Raw genomic sequence first — 17394 nt, 5'->3', positions numbered from 1 at the left:
AACAATCCGCTTTTGTCGGCCGTTTATCATCATGCCATACTTTGATATAGCACGTGTGGATATTGCTTGTAAATAATAACCTGTAATTATGGTACGATATTTGAAATCTCTAACAAAAGATGAATTGCGAGACTGTTTATTTTCGTAATTGATAGGAAGAATATGTTTTTTATAATTTAGATTGTAAAGCAATTCCTGACGTTTTATTCCACACGATTGGTTGTATGTAGTATGTATTTCCCACCTGAAAACATTGATCATCCGACACTATCAAATACAATCGCTATTAACTGTCTCTATGCGCGCGACTCGCGAGGCGTGGTGTGTCATTTTAATAACAATTGAATACGAATTCTGCACCACACTCAGTGTAGTTACCGTTATCGAAAAACACGATTTTTCAGCGACTGACAGAAAATGTTTACATTTTAAGGAGCAAAACGGAATTTGAAGCTTGATGGTGAGCTATTTATTATTATTATTAGTAGTAGTAGTAGTATTAATGGTAGTAGTAGTAGTAGAAGGAGCAATTGCAGTAGTGATGACAATAGTTAATACTACATTTCTTTCAAATGAATTGAACATTTCACACATTTGCGTTAATGTTCTAAATGTAATCGCGTCACCACGATGGATTTATTTCTGCGCGTGCACTAAATTTGACCCTAATGTTCAATTATGCTTGCTAGACTTAATATAAATACAGTACTGGATAAATACATTCGTATTTGTTAAGACAAATATTAATATTCTTAATATATTATCACACTTAATGATTTCATATTTATTGCATGTTTGTAGGTCTGTACGTTTGTCTGTCTGTACGCATAATCATGGTAACTAATATTGCGTGACAGGGAATGTTGAATCTGTGATGCTGAAAAACTGTCCATGTTTAAACCACCACTGGTTGGTGATTCGGTATTATAAGTACATTAGATAATGCACCAACTTCATATAAAATTTAATTGACATGGTTGGGAAGTTTATTCGTCTTCTCCATGGCATTATCTTCTGTATTAAGTAGAATATGTGTTCACCATCTTCACTAATACTGAAGATATAAAACAGTGATGGAATTTTGTGAATGAATGTACATGATTTATTTATGTATTTATTTATTTATATATTTATTTATTATTTCCAGTATTATAAGCATTAGTAATAGTTTATTTAAACTTGTTTCAAATCAATTATTAACGTATGCAAAGTTCAATATGTCTGGAGAGAAACTCCAACCATCGAGTCCAAAATCTTAGCCATATAATCAAGAACAACTTTTTATTCTCCTTAAATTGTATCCACTTTTACCCATTATTTTTGCACAATTCTGTTTTATTTTGGTCTTTATAATGATTTCCCGTGAGAATCCACAATACGTGTAACAAAGAGATCATTGTCTGTTTACTTAGTCATCCGCTCAACTTAGTCAAGCAATGGCATGTTTGGTTTTAAACACAATTCGAATTGCAGTGACTTTATTATGTTAATACACATCTTACTGCAGATAATTAATACGAAACTCATGTGGTGTCTTTATTGGTATGAAAATCAGTTTGTGTGCTTTTGCCTAAAACCAGTGGCGTCACTAGGATTGGTGTCACCCAGTGCGGTAACTCATGCTGCCATCCCCATGTACCTCCTTCCGTTACGGACCATACCAAACTTTTATAGACAGTCATTTTGGTGTCATCCCCTCTGATTGTTTCACCCGGTGCGGTCGTAATCCCCGCGTGACGCCAATGTGCCCAACATAGCCGTTTGTTCGAAAATTTGTATTTACTGTGACTATGTTAAGAGATGTGGTTGACGTAAATGATGAGATAAAATTACCTGCAGCACGATAGCATAAACGAGTTCCCACTTGTCTAAATTCCAGTTACATGTATGGCAATTTGAAACTTCAGTTTTATACGGTTCTCGCACCAGAGATCATTCAAGATAAAATCTGCAAAAGGAATTGAATAGCATATTTTTTATTTATACAAATGTAACCCTTATTTTCTAAGTGCACATAAGTTTTATATATTGTTAACGACACATCAGCACTTTCATGGCATAGATTGCCCATAAAGGATAAGTAGCATCAACGGTAAAGGCAAACAACTTTGCCAAAAACATGGAAAAACAACAATATCCAAAAGAACAACCCACCACCACCATAAACAAATATGTAAACAGTGGTCGAAACCTCAAGAAAAAGAACAGACGAGGCATCATAAAGGTCAAATAGGATTAAATCCCAAATGCAAGATCAAACCGTTTGTCTATACACTGCACTACGTTTAAACTTCGTGACATTCTCATCTGAGCATGCTTGGAGGATCTTGACCCTACTGCAAACAAGTTGCCTCCATTGGTCTCTTCATGCGACATCCAGGAGGGCACGTGGTGTATATTATTTCGTACAGTTGGATTAATTTTCGTGCATCTTACTAATTGTCACTCCAACTTCCATGAATGATAATATATTGACGGTAATAAAATAACATTAATATGAGGTAACTAGTGCAGTCAATTGCAAAAACAAGCAATTAATTAAACTTGTCATGTATGTCTAGCTAGGGTTTGTTTTATTCCGTTAAATTTTCTGGCATCTGCCACTCTCCTTGTCTTGCTTTCGTTATTATCTAGACGTTAAAGGAAATTTACACACAAGTAAATATAGTGAGTATTATAATCCTATACCAGATCTATACTTAAATTCAATTGAGAATAGATTTAAAAATCTATATTTGCAAGAAAAATGATGCTTCTGGCATTATCAATATCTTGTCATATGCATGATTATTCCACTGTTATATATTTGGCAATGCATGCTTTATGGATGATATTAATTATTAGAATAAGAAATATCCGATATGATACAAACTGATAATGATATACACTGAATTGATACACAGTGATATGATACACACTGACATAATACACGCTGATTTGATACGCAATGATGTGATACAAGCTGACTTAATAATCACTGATATGGTACACACTGATAGGATACACGCTGATTTGATATACAATTATATGATACAAGCTGATTTGATAATCACTGATATGATACACGCATATTTGATACACACTGACATGATACACGCTGATTTGAGATTCATTGGTTTGATACGGTCTGATATGATACACACTGACTTGATACGCGGAATGGAACTTGATAGTTTCAGTTAAATCATGTCTAACAACGAGTTAATAATTGTTATATTACAGTCATATCCCTGTCCTCTAATTCGTGGTTTTAATCAGTTTGTTTTTAAATAAATAAAATCTGCACGAGACGAAGTCTGACAGACCTAAATTTCGAGTTTTGTAGCTTTAACAACCTTCAACGTGTTTGCCATGTTATACTAGTACGTGGGAACGAATTGTGTAATAATATGTCACGCTTTCAACGACTGATGTGATGATAAGGTGATCGATAGAAGATTAAGATATTCGATTACTCACTTACAGTAAGATTAACAATGAAAAGCAATACAAATTAATGTTTTGATTCAGAGGTAGCTAGTTCGCTTAGTTATTTCCTGCACGGCTACAATATTTGAATAGGAGAACAGATGACAAATTCCAATTCCGTTGACATTAATGTTAATATATGGCAACATTAACCGGCAATACACGCTTACAGACTATGAACGAGATATCCAAAAAGGAAACTTTGAAAACGATTTCAAATTATATTCAGCGCGGCTCAGTTTTGAGAAACTTCCTTGTAGATGCCCAGTTTAAAAATCAAGCCCAGTGAAATCTGCACATTTACATTCAGTAAGACATCTGCTTTGACAGCTAAAAATAAAGTTGTTTTTACATTCAATTCTACTATTGCGTACAATTTATATGTACACAGCTGCATTCTGAGGACATGTCTTTTCGTTTACATTTTTTATACGTTAGCTAATTAGCGACATTCATCAAGGTGAATACGGTATTTAATATACCATACAACACATTTATGTATGCACAACCTCTACAACAAGGGTTTTATTTATGGGTGTTGCACAATTACACGTGCTTATCTCTGCGCATGAATTGGCAACACGCTTTTATTATACAATGAAAACGTGTTTGTAATTATTGGAGCTGGCAGTCAGAGGCATTCTCAGTTCAACAAAATTTGAAGACGCGCCTTACTACAAATAAGTTAAAATTTTAAAAGTGGCGATTTTCATTCTTCAAAACCAATCAATTCTATTCATATGAATATTAATTGTCTTAATAGCTAACTTGCTAATTTGACGAATTATAAGACAGGCCGACCCTGACATAATTGGCTTTAATTTTTGTTGTTGCTGTTGTTGTTGTAGGGTTTAACGCCATTTTTCAGCACACGATAGGCTATACATGGCGGCCAGTATTAATGATGGAGGAAAACCCCGAGAAAACCCCGGAAAGAACCACCAACCCACGAGAATTTTAAGTTTTGTGAAGAAACAACGGGTAACATTGGTCACCAGAGATACTCATATCTTAGTAGTACATTACAAAATACAAGTTTACCGGTATTTAAGAAACACATAAAATCAATAACATGAGAAAGTGACAGATTGGAAAAGTAATTTAGGATAACAAACAATAGCAGTTTCGGTCCCAAATCAATTAGCCACTTATTATTAATCACTACAGTGGAGTAATATTGCGAAATGATTATAACTGTCCATCGTGCCTTTTGATGTGACATTGCCCCATAGAAAACCGAGACGGATCGATATGAGAATTACAGGGAGACTGCACAGCTTCCTACAAAAGAGATACCCGATACGAAACACTTTTGTATTATTAATTTTATCGAGATCAACTTCTGGACAAAATACCGTGTTGTTTTAGACCATTTTGTTTCAAAACTTGTATTTGCTTTGATTATGCAGCCGAATGTGGCTGTAACAACAACAATATAAAATTACACACAGTATGTGGACATAGGATTCTTTCCACTTCCCGAAATTCCATAGATTTATATGATAAGTTTCACTTCTTGAAAACGTATGTGGAAAGTATATCTTCACAGAGGATCGTACACCAGTGATGACATAATATGATGCATATGAAACTAATTGAATATTAATTTCTTTCCTTTTATTGGGCTCTTAATTTTCACATTCGTACCAGTTACAACAAATCTTATTTGAGTAGCGATGAAAGTTAGGTTGATACCTCAACATGCATGTACGTATGTATGTATGTATGTATGTATGTATGTATGTATGTATGTATGTATGTATGTTTATTATAAGGTTTAACGGCACATAAGCACAATCCTAGATATATAGTGTCTTGCAGCAGAAAGATAGCAAAACTGGTGAAGGCGAAGTCATTGCCAAAACATCTACACAAAAAAACCTAATTTTCCCACCACCACCAGAAAAGGAAACATCATAAGTAAATATGTACGATAAGAAAGATGATACAATCTAATGATGATTTTAAAAAAATCCAACAAAAAACATTTGAAACATGGATGAAGGTAACATAGGGCAACAACTGTAAAACACAATATCAACATTTTCTTCTAATAAGCAACACTATCTTAAGAAGTCAAAGGCATTTTCAATTCAACAAAATTTGCAGACGCACCCTATAACAAATAAGTTAAAATTTTACAAGTAACGATTTTTATTCTTTAAAACCAATCACTTATATTTAGGTATTTTGTGACCTTAGAAACTGAAGACCTGACAAATTCAGTGCTCCTGTAAGCATGGGCTATGCTATGATTTACATAATAAATAAAAGACTTCATCTATTTGGACTAACTCTCCAATTCCTGCGATTGGATTAACTGTAGGATTGACCAATAGGCTATAAATGAGAAAACCGTTGGATACATATTCGCAGCTTCTCTGTCAATTATTGTTTAAAAAATAGCCGAGGTGATCCAAATGCAGAATTCGCCATAGATGGACATAGTACACAATTAATTTTACTATATGTTCTCTACATTTGTTTCTCAGTACTGACCTTTCCACTGTGTGACAATCAATGCAAATCATATGTTAATCTAAAATACCTTCAAAGATGACTTCACGGTGAAGTTCTTGTCAAAGGTTGACCTGCTCTTTTTTTTTAGATGATTGACTGTCAACATAACAGCATGTAAACAGAACACATATTTCACTTCCGGGTCATCACCAAGGCCTTGTTACTCACTGTGCACTGTCGCCAAAATACATACAGACAACAACACCCTGAGCTCATATTATCAAGAATAAACAGTTACCTTTAAATCCCTACCAAAAATGCATAAATAAAACTCTTCTATCACCACCAAAATGAGAGAGGCAAAAATGTTCTAAAAATAGACTAGAACTACATTCGTGGGTACTGAACTGGAAGTATTAATTGTGATGTAATTCCTGATCTTGAAGAAAAATGGCGGCGCAAGGTGCATTATGGATATTTGTGTACATGGTCGTGACGTCCGTAAAAACAACCCATTGACAATTGATATTGTCAACTACGAACGGTATTTAAAAAGTTATGAACATGTTTGCGCTGGACAAAAAAAAGTTCATTAATAGTAGATAGTACCTCAGTAGGTCAGTGTACCTTCTCAAAACACCACCAACCCACCCATTCTCAGCCTGGTTATCATGGTATTAAAGGCCATTTTGTATTCACTTTTTGATTTGTTCATCATACAACGGAACACTGCACATCTAACTGCATGATGACTTTTAAATCGGGATTCAGTCCAAAATAACTCTGAGCTAAGCCTGGACTGTAGGAAGGATATAGCCAAGTTTGGACTCGGTGATTCTTTATGACATATGCCACAATAGCGGATTTATGACCCGTTGCATTGTCGTGGAATAGATGGATATCTCAGGTATCGGCGAACGGACGGATGGTTGGGTAGTGTTCTTTAACTTCTGGCCACACCTCAGAGGCACGAAAATACCCACTGACACTATTTCGTGCCGGGAACAGGTTTCCGTACGACTAGGAGAACAACTCTGCATAAAACCTATCCTGACAGTAGGAATGTTTCGAGCGAGTTGTGGCCTCTGCAAGTTGTCTCCGATTTTACTTTCTCTTGAGCTGGGTTTAGAAACGTAAATACACGTTTCATCACTTGTGACAATCTCATTTCAATTTTTCAGGTCATTCGTTTCATATTTGGCGAGTAACTGTTTAATAATTTCAATCTGAGTATAATTTTTTTATCAATCTTCAACAAACGCTGGACCCATTTTGCACAAACCTTTATCTTAGCTGCAAAATGATTCTTTATTATACTAATTTTTAAAAAGTTTGCCAATCAATGTCTGAGATAACATAAGTATATTCCTCTATATAATGAACATCTTTATCATGAGGGAGTCGCATAAAAACTACGTGCAGAAGCCACTTCCGGACACGTACAGGGGTCTTCCAGAACGTGAGTTATTTTCCATAGATTCGCTAACATTTAAAAAATAACTAACCGATCAACCTCAGTATATGTGTATGGTCTACCAGAGAATTACATCCGGAAACTGTAGGCAAGTCGGCCTCGAGAGGACCCTAAAAACGCCCAGACTTTACATTATGTTCGTTCTCCAATATTTTTAGGCCAGTCTCGTTACTAATGTTACGTCACATTTATATATCTGTACATGCCCAGCCTGCAATATGTACAGCTGCTGATCACGGTAATGAATGTTATTTTGTATTTCGATCGGCATTACATGTACTGACATATTAAAACACTAAGAAAAAGCTGTATCAACAGATCTTTTCAAAATCACCGCGTATATTTTGAGTTTTTGGGGGTACGGTGGTCTTTTGTAATGCAATTAACATTCCGCGTATGATAAGTCTATTACCAGCATACAATGTGTTATTAACATCTGTGGTATTAATGTGAGTTAAACGGTGATCAAATATTAATAAAGAATTAATTCCAGTGAATTGTAACTTCACGTCTAAGCTTAGATGTACCGTATATACCGACGCAACCCTAACAAACTGCATATTGTCAGATCTGCTGACACTTTATGAAACGGAAAATCTGGACCTATGCAATTTGTTTTAAGTTTAATCCAATTATTAGGTGGATATTAACGGTAATTAATACGAAATTTAAAACTCAATTACACAATATGTCATATTACTAATAATTTGCTTTATTCGCGAAATGTGTCCATTGTGACGCAGCTCTTAATGATTACAACTCTATTTTGGGTGGTAATGAAACATTAGATAAACAAACAATCCGATATGATAACAGTCGCGGGCTTTCGTGATCAGAATACAACTTAATCACTAAGGTCTGCAGCATAATAAAAATCTGAATTAAAAATTGAATGATATAAAACGATATGTTGATAACCTGTTCACTGTAGTATGTCTTTGTGGTAGATCTGTATTTTCATGTTTGTATTTTTATTGTCGCTTGTGTTCAATTTTTTAAAATCGAATTCTTTTTTATAAGTCGGAATGAGGACCTGTAGAAGTGTGACAAACCAAAATTTGATGTTTTAGCCTTAACAACTTTAAATGTCTTTTGTCAAGTTATACACGCGCATGGGAACAAATTGTGCAAATGATATCTCAAGCTTTGTTCAGAGGTTAGAAATGGTATATTGAGGATATCGGTTAAGTAAGACAAACAATTAACATGTTTTGGTTGTATAAACACTCTTAGAAAAAGCTCCATGGAATTACAATCTCGGTGTTGGTGAGCACATCTTTATTCTTCGACATGAGTTGGCAACCCGCTTTTATTAGACACTGGAACATGAAATTAATGTGTGTAAATTTGGATACTTTAATTGCTGTATTATCCTGTTACATTTATTATATGACCTTGTAAAATTTTCTAAATGACCCTGTGCTATTTCTTATATGATATTGTACTATTTACTATATAATACTATGGTATGTATTACATGACCCTGTGATATTTGTTTATGATCCCGTAATATTCGTTACATAACCCTGTAATATTTATAATAAGACCCTGCACAAATTGATATATGACCCTGCAATATTTGCTCCATGGCAGTGTTTCCATATTGCAGTGTTTCCATATTAGTCAATGCTAACCAACATATGACCCTGTGCTAGGTTATATATGACCCTGTACAAATTTATATATGACCCTGCAATATTTGCTCAATGGCAGTGTTTCTATATGAGTCAATGCTAACCAACATATGACCCTGTGCTAATTGGTATATGACCCTGTACTAATGCTAAATGACTGTACCCATTACTAGATGACCCTATAGCAGTTGCTATACGACCCAGTACTAATTTCCGAATGACCTTATAGTAGTTTATATATGACCCAGTACTAATTGATATGTGACCCTCTACTAGTTGCTCACTGATCTTGTTCGAATTGGTATATGACGTTGTACTAATGGGGAATTATCCTGCTATATAACCCTGTACTAATTATTTGGTATATGACCTTGTGTTGATGCTCAATGATCCAGTAATAGTTGCTACATGACTGTACTAATTATTATATGACCATATACTGGCTGCTACATAACCTTGTGCTAGTTGTCGTACGATCCTGAACTAATTGCTAAATGACCCTGTCCTAATTGCTAGATGGCCCGGTACTAATTTCTATACGATCCTGTACTAATTGCTGTACGATTCTGTACTAATGTATGCATGACCTTGTACTAACTGTTGTATGAACGTGTACTAATTTATGCACGCCCTTGTACTAATTGCTGTATGACTGTACTAATTTATGCATGACTTTGTACTAATTGCTATATGACTATGTACTAATATATGCATGACCTTTTAAAAATTGCTGTATGACTGTACTAATGTATGAACGATCTTGCACTATTGCTGTATAAACCTATACTAATTTATGCATGACCTTTTACTAACTGATGTTCGAACGTGTACTAATTTATGCATGACCTTGTACTAATTGCTGTATGACTGTACTAATTTATGCATGACCTTGTACTAATTGCCGTAGGACTGTACTAATTTATGCTTGGCCTTGTACTAATTGCTGTATGACTGTACTAATGTATGCATGACTTTGTACTAATTTATGCATGACTTTGTACTAATTGCTGCATGACTAATTTATGCATGATCTTGTACTAATTACTGTTTGAAAATGTACTAATGTATGCATGACCTTGTACTAAATGATGTATGACTGTATTTATTTATGCATGACTTTGTACTAATTTTGTTATAACTGTACTAATTTATGCATGACCTTGTGCTATTTGCTTTATGACTCTGTACTAATTTATGCATGATCTTGTACTAATTGCTGTTCAAACGTGTACTAATTGTTATACAAAAACAGACAATTTACATATCACAGGTAATCTGAAATACTCTGATACATTGTATAACATTTAAATATGCAAGTAAGTTGAAGAACTAACTAAAGCCATACGATTGCATGATGACCGTCATTAGTAACGGCATTGGTCTGAGTGAAACGGACAATTAAAAAAATGCCTCAGTACAGATTCACTACAATAATATTGTGAAATGAGCTAACCAACAAATTATTCATTTAGATTTAGATGTGAACCTGCCCTATCAAAAATTAAGACGTGTCGATATGAGAATCGTAGGAAGCTTATACATTACGCTCCTGTTATATATATATGTGTGTGTGTGCATCAGTACATATTTTAATCTAGTTTTATTCTAGGGTAGGTATGGGATTGTCGTTATAGAAAGCAATGATTACCAGCACTATATATTAATTTAACGTCATACGGGTGACTGAGTGGTCTAATGCTCTCGTATTTACAGATCACTGCCATCTCACCTCTTTCCGCGTGGGTTAGAGTCTAGGTTCGACCAATATGGGTATTTCAGGAAGCTTGCCAGTAGATTCCCGTGGATCGTTGTTTATTCACCCGATTTTCCCTGTACCAGTTAAACTGACCCCCATGTATGACATATCATGTGTTAAAATGGCTTTTAACCAAGAACTACAACAACATACGCTAACGTCTTTAGATGCATTACAAATTTAGACTAAATGAAATTTCCTTGAAGAACAAAGTTTCATTCTACGAGGTCTATGCATGATATTAATTTTAATTTTTTTTAAATAATTTACTTAGTATGGTACATGCTTGGACTTGAAGTTTGAAGGTTTTTATATTTAAGCAGCAATGGAGACCTATTGATCAATCAGGAAACGTGAATCCATCGTCCTGCTGTAGTCATCAGACTCATGATATGATGAACGTAATGGATTTAATCATTGTGTTAATGTATTGACTAAATCTAAATCAAGCACAAGCGTGTCTGATTTTTCATTGAAGTATTCGATAATAGCTAATATGAATATTGTATGACATAATGTTCTTAATGCATGTACTAGATTACGCTAAAACTAATAATGCAAGTTGAAATGTAACACCGATGCAATTTTAGGAGACAAATTTCTTTTTGAAAAGAATATGCATTTATGTTAGTAACTTCATCCTAAGGAAATTGTAAAGATCTGATTTACACGTCCCATGATGTGTTTAAGCATATTTAATGTTAATGGGCTATTTTACCATAAAATGTGAATATCTGTGCTGTTTTTTAAAAAGGACTTTACTTCATTATATAAGGACCATTTATAAATATTTAACGCCGTACTCAAGTTTAGAAGCATTCGTTCTGCTGTAAATAAACCCTGTCAATTTTCACCCTGTACACAGATTTCGAAATTAATCGATTTGCTCGTTCAGCCATCGTAGTTCAGTTGGTAGAGTTTGACTTGTAATACAACGGTCGCAGGTTCTGTACTATTCCCGTGGACCCCGGGTTGATTACATCTGTAAGCCCTTCAACACTCCGCATACATATCATTGCTTCACATTGATATATCAATGACTTGATGTAACTGTCGTTCCAATCAACGAACTATATTTGGAAAGTTACAGCCGCTTGTTTGCAGTCATGTGTAAAGCACTATTTATAAACGATCTCGAGGTCCATAGCACTGATCTAATGATTGATACATAAACTCGAAAATAAATATATAACATTTCGGGTTGGAAACGTCTCGAGCGCAGAAATGAACACGTGCAAATGTTTCCACGGTAACGCACCGAGGTGGGGAGTTGGTGGTTCTATTTGTTATTTTTTATTTTTTTGCTGTGACATTAACTTGGCCATCAACCGGTCCTCCCGACCCGTATGCTTATAATATGATTTCATCTGATGACCATTCGCGACTCACTGAGGATCCCCCCCCCCCGTGACCCTAATTTGGGTCGCGAACTGAGGTTGGGAACCGCTGCAAGGTTTAATCATTATTCCTGGATCGAACCTGCTATTAGACAGTGTTCTTTGTCTCGAAAATCGTTTTATTATTTAGCTATCGTTATCCATTTTCAAAAAAGGTCGCGACACACATAAGCGATATGTGGAGACAAATAAAATCTCCCAGAGGATTTACGGCCGGTGTTTTCAATAGTTTCTCTCTAGCTATGACGCAAAATAAGTAATACATTTCAAGGATCTTGTAAGGGATGGGATAAGGTTGGTTGGTTAGAGTTTCAATGATTTTTAACTCCTGTTCCTACCCAATTTCCACCGCCCAAGAAGCAGATAGTCTCCGTCATTTTTTAGCTTCTGTAGAATTACTATATTCAGAACAACCATTGCAAAGGGTATTGGTCCCTCATGCTATTTGCAACCCTTGTACCTAGACAATACATATCATGTATCATCTCATTATTATGATCCTTGCAATCGTTTTAAATCCGTGCTTCGTTTATGAAATGGATTATAACCCTCCATATAACAAGCTGCCATTTTTATTCCTCAAGGCAGATAACTCCAACTTACAGAGTGTGGTTGTCGCATTTTTATCAAAAGAGGAACGCAACTGGTATTATGAATCTTAATAGCCTGTGCAAGGTACGATCCAGAAAAATGAAATGAAGACGAAATATTGCGTCAAACGTATACGAGTATTTCGGTATATAGTAGAGTCAAAATTTAAGAACGATGATATATATATATATATATATATATATATATATATATATATATATATATATATGAGATCGTGCATCTCATACAAGTCTTCGATTGTATCTTTTTTGGTGATAAGTTCCTTACATGTATAACCATATTTTATGTTAGATTAAAACTTTTTGAAAAAGATTTTTCATTATTTACTTTGTTTATTTAATATTTCACCTATAGCCGACAAACATGATGTTAAGTACAAGCAGCACTCATACATCGGTCTATTTGATCTTCGTGTTGATTGCAGGTAATTTAGATCTTTCTTACCTACTTCTCCTCTCAGCTTTCTTTTCACCATCTTCCTTATGAAACAAACAGATAAATAAATAATCGGAACCATAGCAGAAATTGCCCCCCCCCCCCCTTGTATCGTTGATGAATATTGCTACCTTTTCAAGTTTCAACATTTTGCTGAATTTTGGAAACCTAACATTTGTAAAACATATCCTACACATGTAAGCAAGATGAAAATTTATTTGAATTTTAGGAATAATGTAGAGGAAGAAAAATTATTTAAATAATATTTACCTGTTTCTGATTTTCATGAACAAGATTATTTAAATCACTGTGATTCCGATGCAAACTAAATGAAGTCAATACTTTCTCTTACACTTGTTTATATTTATCTTCTCTTTTCCCACTACTCCATTCATATCAATACCATGTCCAGACTACTCCACTACTGATATCAATACTGTGTCCATCACAGTACACCAATGATAGCAATATAATATCCGTCACACTACACAAATGGTATCAATATTAATGTCTAACACATTACATTACTGATATGAATAGTGTGCCCATCACACTTCACCAACGATATCAATATTATGCCCATCGCATCATGTCCATCACACTACACCAATGATATCAATATCATACCCATAACACTACACCAATGGTAAAAATATTAATGTCTAACACATTACATTACTGATATGAATATCATGCCCATAACTCTACACCAATGTTATCAATATCACGTCCTTCACACTACACCGGTGGTATCAATATCATGCCCATCACATTACACCAATGATAGAAATATCACGTCCATCACACTATACCAATCATATCAATATCATGTCCATCACATTATACCAATCATATCAATATCACGTCCATCACACTACACCAATGATATCAATATCATGTCCATCACATTATACCAATGACAAAAATATCACGTCCATCACACTATACCAATGATATCAGTATCATGTCCATCACACTACACCAACGATATCAATATCATATATAAACAACTACACCAATGATATCAATATCATGTCCATCACACTACACCAATGATATCAATATCACGTCCATCACACTATACCAATAATATCAATATCACGCACATCACACTATAGCAACGATATCAGTATCATGTCCATCACACTACACCAACGATTTCAATATCATATATAGACAACTATACCAATGATATCAGTATCATGTCCATCACACTACACCAATGATATCAATATCACGTCCATCACACTATACCAATAATATCAATATCATGCCCATCACACTATACCAACGATATCAATATCATGTCCATCACACTACACAAATGATATCAATATCACGTCCATCACACTACAGCAATGATATCAATATCATATATAAACAACTACACCAACGATATCAATATCATGTCCATCACACTACACCAACGATATCAATATCATGTCCATCACAATACACCAATGATATCAATATCACGTCCATCACACTAACCAATGATATCAATATCAAGCCCATCACACTATAGCAACGATACCAATATCATGTCCATCACACTAACCAATGATATCAATATCATGTCCATCACACTAACCAATGATATCAATATCATGTCCATCACACTAACCAATGATATCAATATCATGTCCATCACACTCCACCAATGATATCAATATCATGTCCATCACACTAACCAATGATATCAATATCATGTCCATCACACTACACCAATGATATCAATATCATGTCCATCACACTACACCAATGATATCAATATCATATATAGAAAACTAAACCAACGATATCAATATCATGTCCATCACACTATACCAACGATATCAATATCATGTCCATCACACTACACCAACGATATCAATATCATATATAGACAACTACACCAATCATACCAATGTTATGTCCATCACACTATACTATCCTAATCAATATTATGTTTGTTGTATGTATTTTCAGTCAAGCTTGTTATTACAGCTGTTGTCCTTTATTTTGAAAAGAAATATCAACGTTTTCTTGCTGAAGATATCGTATTTTCTAGTTAGTCAAAGCATAACGAATAACCGTGCTATCATTTCAGGCTTATTGGCAGTTGATCATATGTATACAAATCAATTGCAAATTCCAAGATAGAGATATAAATAATATCATATTGTAATACACATTAAAAATAAATAAATCAGAATAAAAGAAACATAGATAAAAATAAAATTGAAATGTGTTATCATTTATGAAAAATGTAAGCAAAGATGATCTTAAATAGTTTTGACAACTATTAGCATTGGCCACAATATACAGCTTTTCGTACAAATGTGAGTGTAACCACATATCGTATTAATGAGAGTGTAACCACATGTTGTATTAATGTGAGTGCAACCACATATCGTACTAATGTGAGTGTAACCACATGTTGTATTAATGTGAGTGTAACCACATATTGTATTAATGTGAGTGTAACCATATGTTGTATTAATGTGAGTGTAACCACACATCGTATTAATGTGAATGTAACCACATCTCGTATTAATATGATTGGAAACACATATGGTATTAATATGAGTTTAACCACATTTAGTATTAATGTGTCTAACCACATGTAGTATGAAGACAAATGTAGCCAAATATTGCATTGATATGAGTGTAGCCACATGTGTTAATATGAGTTTACCTACATACAGTATTATAACAATCTAAGGGTTTTACTTGACCGAGGGGCCCCGAGTGGCCGAGTGGTCTAAAGCGCTCTTCTTTACGGATCACTGCCATCTCACCTCTGTCTGCGGCGGTTCGAGTCTAAGATTCAGCCAATGTGGGTATGTGAGAAAGCTTGCCAGTAGCTTCTCGAGGGTCGGTGGTTCTTTCCGGGGTTTTCCCGGGTTCTTCCTCCACCATTAATACTGGCCGCCATGTATAGCCTATCGTGTGCTGAAAAATGGCGTTAAACCCCACAACAACAACAACAACTACTTGACCGAGCGGTGTCAAAACCTGTCACAATTTTGGTAGAAATCAGATGATTCCCTTAATTCCAAAGACCTCTATACAACTTCTGTTGTAAATTGGAAAGTCCTACGTGTCCATTCTGTAAAAATTTGCTGTAATTAATACAAGACCACAGATCTCACAACTTCCCAATTGTATATCAACCACACAACTACATGGTTTCTATTCATTAACTTTCCGTAACGTACCGTCAGCATTTCACGGCGTAAAACTATACAACTCCCCTTAATACAGGGAAATATTTTTACTACGCCTCCTTATGCCAGTCAAATCATGGTTTTAAGCCACATTTCGCCTGTAAAACTGCGTCACATTTACCACCATGGCAACGATAAACGGCGCCTGCCGACGACGGAACAGTCCCTTGTCGTTTATTCCATTGTTTTATATACTAGTCTCCAATCTTAAATACTGTACCTGGAGTGACACGATCAATGTCCACTACTAGATTTTTATAGGGACTATTGAACGACAGGGACACTCACGCGGCTCTGACCTGAATTCACCAAAAAGTAAACCATGACATAATGGAAACACACTAACACTTCACTCCGTGATGTTTGCTCCTAGTAACTTGCTAATTATTTCGTGCTGAGGAATATATTCCCAGCACCGAATTCCCATAATCAAACAAGTAACCAAAAATATCTGCAAATTCCTTAAAACGAAGCACTACAAGCATACTCCAAATTTATAAAAGTATTAATGTGTGTAGCCATAAATCAAATTAAGACGAGTTAAGCACATATCGTATTAACGTGTGTGTAACCACATCACGTATTAATATGCGTGTAACCACATATAGTTTCAATATGAGTATACCACATAGCATTAATATGGGTTTAACTAATATCTTTTTAAGACACAAAAGCCAGACTAACATAAAATGAAATTTTCATTCCGTAATGCAGGCCACGTACGGCTGAAAACAAAACCTGTCATTTATTTGTATGATACAACTCTAGATGAATTAATTTTACATATTAGTTTCGTATAAATGTTCAAAAATTCCCAAAGGTCTAGCATACATCTCATTGACTATATTATTGTGTAAATCTATGAACTAGCTGCCATGTAAATCCCGTTATCCAGAGAAAAAACTTCGCACACGTTATTCTTTTCGCACACGTTATTCGTTTCGCATCG

General features: G+C 34.8%; 1 protein-coding gene across 1 annotated transcript in view; it reads left to right on the top strand.

Annotated features, from left to right (window-relative positions):
* The first annotated feature begins 377 nt into the window (after positions 1 to 377).
* Positions 378 to 17394, top strand: part of LOC149791310 (uncharacterized) — a 129880-nt gene continuing 112863 nt past the window's right edge. Inside the window, exons 1-2 of the mRNA XM_089969839.1 lie at positions 378 to 460; positions 13156 to 13225. Of these exons, the coding sequence (XP_089825965.1) occupies positions 458 to 460; positions 13156 to 13225 (73 nt within the window). The 5' untranslated portion in view covers positions 378 to 457. The remainder of the gene's footprint in view (positions 461 to 13155; positions 13226 to 17394) is intronic.

This window comes from Sinohyriopsis cumingii, chromosome 9, assembly GCF_028554795.1.
Source record: "Sinohyriopsis cumingii isolate HCF-2022 chromosome 9, ASM2855479v2, whole genome shotgun sequence".
NCBI classification, from domain to species: domain Eukaryota; kingdom Metazoa; phylum Mollusca; class Bivalvia; order Unionida; family Unionidae; genus Sinohyriopsis; species Sinohyriopsis cumingii.
The sequence above is the reverse complement of the archived record's forward strand: the minus strand, read 5'-3'. Positions and strand labels throughout refer to the sequence as shown.